This window comes from Haliotis cracherodii, unplaced genomic scaffold (assembly GCF_022045235.1).
Source record: "Haliotis cracherodii isolate W230 unplaced genomic scaffold, xgHalCrac1.p SCAF_1, whole genome shotgun sequence".
In the NCBI taxonomy this organism is placed as follows: Eukaryota; Metazoa; Mollusca; class Gastropoda; order Lepetellida; family Haliotidae; genus Haliotis; species Haliotis cracherodii.
The window spans coordinates 77,297,483-77,305,785 of NW_027266264.1; the positions used below are offsets into that span (position 1 = coordinate 77,297,483).

Genomic DNA, 8,303 nt, shown 5'->3' on the forward strand with positions numbered 1-8,303 from the left:
CACACATTGTAACCACACTGTTGGACACGGTGACACACAGTCAGCCAGGTCACACATTGTAACCACACTGTTAGGCAGAGGGACACACAGTCAGCCAGGTCACACATTGTAACCACACTGTTAGGCACAGTGACACACAGTCAGCCACGTCACACATTGTAACCACACAGTTGGACACAGTGACACACAGTCAGCCAGGTCACACATTGTAACCACACTGTTGGGCACAGTGACACACACTCAAACAGGTCACACATTGTAACCACATTGTTGGGCACAGTGACACACAGTCGGCCAGGTCACACATTGTAACCACACTGTTGGGCACAGTAACACAGCCAGGCCACACATTGTAACCACACTGTTGGGCACAGTGACACACAGTCGGCCAGGTCACACATTGTAACCACATAGTTGGGCACAGTGACACACAGTCGGCCAGGTCACACATTGTAACCACACTGTTGGGCACAGTAACACAGCCAGGTCACACATTGTAACCACACTGTTGGGCACAGTGACAAACAGTCGGCCAGGTCACACATTGTAACCACACTGTTGGACACAGTGACACACACTCAAACAGGTCACACATTGTAACCGCACTGTTGGACATGGTGACACACAGTCAGCCAGGTCACACATTGTAACCACACTGTTAGGCACAGTGACACACAGTCAGCCACGTCACACATTGTAACCACACAGTTGGACACAGTGACACACAGTCAGCCAGGTCACACATTGTAACCACACTGTTGGGCACAGTGACACACACTCAAACAGGTCACACATTGTAACCACACTGTTGGGCACAGTGACACACAGTCGGCCAGGTCACACATTGTAACCACACTGTTGGGCAAAGTAACACAGCCAGGTCACACATTGTAACCAAACTGTTGGGCACAGTGACACACAGTCAGCCAGGTCACACATTGTAACCACACTGTTGGGCACAGTAACACAGCCAGGCCACACATTGTAACCACACTGTTGGGCACAGTGACACACAGTCGGCCAGGTCACACATTGTAACCACACTGTTGGGCACAGTGACACAGCTAGGTCACACATTGTAACCACACTGTTGGGCACAGTAACACAGCCAGGTCACACATTGTAACCACACTGTTGGGCACAGTGACACACAGTCAGCCAGGTCACACATTGTAACCACACAGTTGGACACAGTGACACACTGTCAGCCAGGTCACACATTGTAACCACACAGTTGGACACAGTGACACAGTCGGCCAGGTCACACATTGTAACCACACTGTTGGACACGGTGACACACAGTCAGCCAGGTCACACATTGTAACCAGACTGTTAGACATGGTGACACACAGTCAGCCAGGTCACACATTGTAACCACACTGTTGGGCAGAGTGACACACAGTCGGCCAGGTCACACATTGTAACCACACTGTTGGACACAGTGACACACAGTCTGCCAGGTCACACATTGTAACCAAACTGTTGGGCACAGTGACACACAGTCGGCCAGGTCACACATTGTAACCACACTGTTGGGCACAGTGACACACAGTCGGCCAGGTCACACATTGTAACCACACTGTTGGGCACAGTGACACACAGTCGGCCAGGTCACACATTGTAACCACACTGTTGGACACAGTGACACACAGTCGGCCAGGTCACACATTGTAACCACACTGTTGGGCACAGTAACACAGCCAGGTCACACATTGTAACCACACTGTTGGGCACAGTGACACACAGTCATCCAGGCCACACATTGTAACCACACTGTTGGGCACAGTGACACAGCCAGGCCACACATTGTAACCACTTGATCCTCACTATTTATCATATGTTAAGCATGTGATACTGTGGAGCTAAACTACCCAGAATCCCTATTGGATGGGTGGTGAGTTAATTGAGCATGCATGGAATGCTTGAGCATTGAACTTTCAAACAAATCTTTATCATACTTGACCTGAGTTTAATGTATTCAGACCCTTGCCTCTGGGTTTGTCTGTTATTAACTTGACATCTATAAAATATGTAACCTATGTGAAAATGGGTGAAATCATAAGCGCCGCACGCAGTAATACTTCAGCTATATGATGGCGGGATGCATATAATCTGTACCAAACAATCCTGTGGTTGACATCATGAACATCAAAATTGGGATACAATGAAATATGACTTGTTTGTTTATTGTGTAACACATCAATATTCCAGATATGAAGGCAGTCTGTAAATAATCGAGTCTTGACCACACAATCCAGTAATTGACATCATGACCATCGATTGGGATAGGATGACATGTATCAACTAAGTCCGTGAGTCTGACCACCTGATCCTGTTAGTCACCTCTTACAACGATGAGTGATTTTGGTTTAGCACCACTTTACTTGTATTTCAGTAATATCACTGAATAATTGAGAATATCAGCTTAATCTTGTGGGAAAGCCTCTTGTTGCTCTTTTGTGGGTGATACCAAGACGGAAGGAATACAATGGGCCCAAATTGACCAGCTCATCTAACACAACTAAGTACATAATTTCAACAGAGACCATATACATGATATATATGGTCTCTGATTTCCACATCCACTGAGCAACTTGTGACCCCCAACTTATTCATCACTTGTATCTCTGTGCTTGTAAGTTTCAGCTCAACTGAACGGGCCTCTCTTTTGTGACAAAAAACAAACAAATTTGAAATTTGCATGACTGATGCCAGCAATAACACCTCTATCTTCAGTTACCCAATGTAGTGAATGATATCATGGTCCACTTCTGTTATTTCTACTTGCAGTCTTTAGGTGAGATGAAAAAGGGTTTAATGTCGCGTCCAAGATTATTGCACTTATATAACAAATTATATATGCTGATTTATAGTGCTGGCTCACTGAGATACTATGCTGCAGTTTATCATGAATATCCCAATCAGACACAGTATACTTTTCCCAGCCGACCAGTCTTGTTTTAACCCCTTGATGTCAAGCGCCGGACAGGGTACCAAGTACCATCTGTTAACGTCTTTTGGTGTGACGCGACCAGGGATTCAACCCCGGACACTCTACCACCAGACCACGGAGGTGGTCTGCAGTCTTTAGTACTTGCATCATCTCCAGTAAGTGTGTTTAACATGTTGTTTCTTTCAGGAAATAAACCTACTCATGTTGTTTTCAAATGTGGGTGATGTTGAAACTATATATTTTAAGAGAAAAGGAAAACACAAGGTTCCAAATTTTAAACGCCTAGAGTTTGGAAGCGAGTTCTGCTGACAGAAACTTAAACTTGGTATCTTAGGATGCCATACCGAAAATGATGCTGTGGGCAATTGCTGACATTTCAGCATGTACCATTGTGAGCTTTGATATCTGGAATGTATGCAGTGAACCAAATAACAGTTGATTAAGCAAACTAATGTCCCAACCTTGTCCCTCACAATATCTAGTTTGTGATTAATGAAGTTGGCTATAGAGGAACTGGTGTAACAATATCAAAATTCTATTCCCCAACAATTGATAACTTGCAGTTTGGTGTTCATCACAAAATGAACCTCCAGTCAATCAGTGAGGCTGGCTGTTTGCATCAATGGTTGTTGGTTTTAGAGTGATTGGTTTTATACCTCTTTGAACATCATTTCAGTTATATCACGATATGTCAGATTAATGTGGGAAGAAAGTCAAGACATTAAGGCACATTTGTGAAACCCATGAGCATATGAATGGTGCCGAGGAACCTCATCATTTCTGGGGAAATCTGGCATTCACTCTCAATCATGGCAAGCCTAAGGGATGTAACTCTGTAAAGCAAATTATGGCCCTCAGACAGCTTGGGTGGCCAAGCTGTGGTCATGGAACAAGCTGGTGAATTTGAGTCAGCTATTTGGATAGAGTGTTGTTTTAGACTCAACAACATGCACAGTGCATAGTCTTCAGATGCAAGTAAATATAATACTCAAAAGAAGTTAAGAACACACGTTTGTTCATGACTACAGTTAATGATCGGGCTGGTGGGCATCTCTAAACAGCCTTTCAATATTGTGGGTGTTCTTTAACTTGTTTTGAACAGTACACACTGGGTCAAATTCATAGACCCTATCGTATTCAACCAGGTTTACGTGGCTGAGAGTTCAAATTCATGACCAAAGAAAGTGCTTATAATTCACTGGCTGATTTTGAATCTCAACTTGTCATTATGTCATTGCTGCTTGCAAGGTCTTCAGTGATGGGTGCACAAAAAATAAAAGACATGAGAATAATGTTTTTAATTTTATTTAAAAAAAAAGGAAAAAATAATGTGATACATGAGTGACTAAAGTCTGCATAGAATGTTAATTCTTCTTGGGTTTGGGAGTATCGTATCTACTCTTGCTGCTGTACCACAGGAGGTAGGGGATTCCCAGTGAAGGCAGGGTCATCACAGCAAACACCAGCCAGTCCAGCTGAAACAATGGGACACACTCGTCAGCATCAATGGCACCACCGTAACTCTTCCTGAACATGCACAGTGTTAACACATATGTATGAAAGTTGTCCTATTATTATGATTATATATCAGCAAAAATAAGTGATAGATGCTCAATTCATTTAGAAAATATCAATATTAAGGGAAATTTCTAATTCCAATCTGGGTATTCCAGGTCCAGATACATCCCTATGTACTCACCACATGTGGGGAGAAACGCCTCTCAAAGTCCTTCTTGTTGACAATACCTCCTTCACCAGGGGCACTGGTGTAGCCAAACTGTCAACATAAATAACAGTTGTGAGACAGACAGACAGACATGAACAAAACATCAGTGAAATTCATATAAGTATATTTTTCAAAGGAAGTCAGCTTGTCTGTTGCCATCAGGGTGTCCCTATGTCTATTTATAGTGCAAGTCAATAACATTTCGCTTAGCTTCGAGGTTAAATATTCATATGCAGTGACTTTGTCTTGAAATATTAAAAAAGAGAAAGTTGTGACTGAAGTTTGTGTAAATGACATGTCGATCTAACTAAGCTACTTCAGAGATGAGGTCATTGCACTCAGCATGCTGTTGAATGAATTATAACAATGTAATTTTGAGACGTTTTTTTTCATTAGTTGAAAGTTGGGACTGACAAAAAGTGGGGGGATGGGTAACTTTTAGAGTTGGACTGGCAGTTTATAAAGCCAGATGGAACAGAGATAGATGACATCCCTTTATGTTGCAAAATCCTGAATCTTATTTTATATGCATATATAGCCACGAGTGCACTGGGCATGCTGGGGATCATGTTTATGACCTCTGTTGTTTTGTTTGCCGTTACCATCTCCGTCCTAGCTTCTCTTCATGATCTTAAGAGTGCATTAGAATAAATTTAACAATTATTCAAGTATTCTACTCAATTTTGTTCAGGGTAGCAATGTAGGGCTAATTTGATGGCAAAAAAGTGCACCCAGTGAAAATGGTTGGTTGTTTTACGCCGCACTCGGCAATATTCCAGCTATATGACAGCGGTCTGTAAATAATCGAGTCTGGACCAGACAATCTAGTGATTTATATCATGAGCATCGATCCACACAATTGGGATCGATGACATGCTTCAACCAAGTCAGCGAGTCTGACCACCAGACACAAACATAGTCGCCTTTTACTGCAAGCATGGGTTGCAGAAGACCTATTCTATCCCGGATCTTCATGGGTCAGTGAACATGGAAAAGTATATATCATGAAGTGTGTATATATATCAGTGTTAGAAATTGGCACTAGTCCTAGCCAAACTCACCCAATAGTTAAGGCATCTAAAGGACTAGTAGAAATTTGCCCTTTTTAAGGGTTTTGCTATTTGTTATCATTATAAGGACTAGTGGACTAAAATTGTTAGTTTCTACCGCTCTATATATCTCTCATGTTGGTATATATCATCAACACGTTTAGGACCACTGTCACTTATTAGTAAACAAAACATTGAAAATGTGTTTACTTTACCTGAGTCTCTGCAGCCTCTTCTGAAACCTTGTAGCTCACCTCAGCTGAGGTGAAGTTGAAGTATCCAGATTTTGTGGGCCGCAAGATGACAGCGTGGGTCACATTGGAATTTCTAACATGGGTTAAGGTAAAACATGAAAAGATAGATGCCATAACAATATTGTCGATATAAAATATATATTTACCTTGTTACAAAAACATTCACACAACGCAAACAGTACCTAAGCAAGGATCCAGAAAGAAAATACATGAGCACAAATGTAAGTCTGCATGTCCAGTTAACATGGTTAAGGGACAGTCCATACTACTTTCTGTCTTTCAGAGACTTTCAGGGTTACACATTTAGTGTGTGCTTTATCGATGAAAAATAACTGAGAAAAAATAAAGAAATCTCAGTAAAAATTCATATCAAAATACATAAAAAGGATACGGAGCTATTCTCTCCCACTGAACTTGTAGGTTTCCATTCACAACTTCAAAATCAGCTTCAGGGAAGCTATCGTCTTTTAGTTGGACCCCTAAAGCCGCACTGAAACAGAAGCACAGGTGATAGAAAACAACAGCACAAATTGCAGCAAACTTCAGCATGTTCAGTACTTGATCTGTTTTCATTAAAGTTTAGCAACTTCAGCCAGTGCCGGAATGGTATACACCTTACACATGACAAAATTGATCACCAGAACATACAATAATATTCCTTAGTACATGCATAAGAGCAAAACTCACAAATTGAAAATAGTCAGGAAGATACATCTAAAATATGCAAAAGAATATCTCACCTTCCTCCCACATTAAATATTCTATATTCTACTGTCAAGTCTTTGCCTTCTACAAGATACTGGTTGAGGATGTTCTTTGATGCCAATAACCTGGCTTCACTAACATCTTCTGCTGGACACACAACAAATAGGCTCACGGCCAGAAACACAGCAGCTACCAACAGATTCATCTGGAAACATAAAACCAATTGTCAATATGTTGAAAATGTGTCAGACACACCTGACGGTCTACATGCAGCCAGACAAACTAACAACTGATACTTAAAAGGTATATCTGGGTGCCCTTATATAAATATATATATATATATATATATATATATATATATATATATATATATATATATACCTTATATATCTTGAAAAAAACATCAAAGCAAACAGTTGATTACATAACATCTATGACAGGTGCTACCTGGGGCCATCAAATTAAGCCCTGTGAGTTTGACAATTTTTATTGCTACTAATGAAATATCCTTGGGCAACAGGAAGATGACCATAATTAATGACATTTGTAACAATAGCCTTGGATTACAATCCAGATTACACGGATTTGATAGCAAAGAGTCAACAACCCTTGAGGGTAGAAATAATGAAAGTGGTTTGTGTGACATGTTTTCTTATCACCGTTTTTCACATCTTTTTACTCATTATGCCATAGATTTCACTGCATGCCCAATTAAATAGATAAACATGATAAATAAGGTGTCCAGTCAATACATTTATATAGGTAAATTGAAAAACAATACTTCAATGTGGGTACATATTTCTACACCTGATCCGAGTATATATAATGAATCCAAACTGGTATTGATAAAATACTAGTGAACAGATATTTTGATCACGCCACCACATAAACCATCACACACAATATTCATGATAAAATTGCAACAGTATTGTTTTCACGTGTAACTTTTACCACACCTCTACTAACTATCACATGTTTCACATAATACTATTACTAGTCAAAAGATACAGGTCTCCAATTTCCAAACAATCTGTGACACACATCCATTGAACAACACCATCAGCTGATCAGAATAAACGTGAACACACACAAGGGGTTGCAGTGATAATTTTTACAAAGCAGCCGTCATTGCTTTAACTATGAGATTTTTATTCAAATTCATTAGCGTATGTGACGTATCATGATCGGCTAATTCAACTCTGACCTGTCTCCAGCATGTATTGGCTATTCGCCACGTCGACATGTTCTGATGGGAGAACCATAATTGTGTATACATCGAATTATCACGATTATCAATGCACGGATGTGTCAAGATACATATTAGAGAAGTAACTTGCAAATAAAATAAAATGATCGTTTGGTGATAATGAAAATAAACACTGCGACATGTACACAAACTTACCACGCTTCCTCCTCAAAAGCCGGCCAATGTGAAAAGGAAGTCCAGTGTGTTGTGGGCTAGTGATTTTATACTACTTTCCAGTGAACTAATCCCTTTCTTATAAGAAATTAATTACTAACGAGCTAAGCATTTTCTTAAGATCCATGAAATCTAATGGCAGAAGAAATAATATTAATGAAAACAGTGGGTGTGTAAATACCAGCAAATCAAATAC

The 8,303-nt window shown here is 40.5% G+C and overlaps 1 protein-coding gene across 1 annotated transcript; it reads right to left on the minus strand.

Moving 5' to 3' along the window:
* Positions 1 to 4,242: 4,242 nt before the first annotated feature.
* LOC139469144 (translocon-associated protein subunit beta-like) lies at positions 4,243 to 8,190 on the minus strand. The gene is made up of 6 exons (XM_071251282.1): positions 8,090 to 8,190; positions 6,723 to 6,892; positions 6,374 to 6,472; positions 5,944 to 6,055; positions 4,653 to 4,730; positions 4,243 to 4,428 (listed from the first exon to the last, which is right to left on the minus strand). The coding sequence occupies exons 2-6, from the start codon at positions 6,890 to 6,892 to the stop codon at positions 4,318 to 4,320; spliced, it is 570 nt and encodes a 189-aa protein (XP_071107383.1). The 5' UTR covers positions 8,090 to 8,190; the 3' UTR covers positions 4,243 to 4,317.
* Between the last annotated feature and the right edge of the window lie 113 nt (positions 8,191 to 8,303).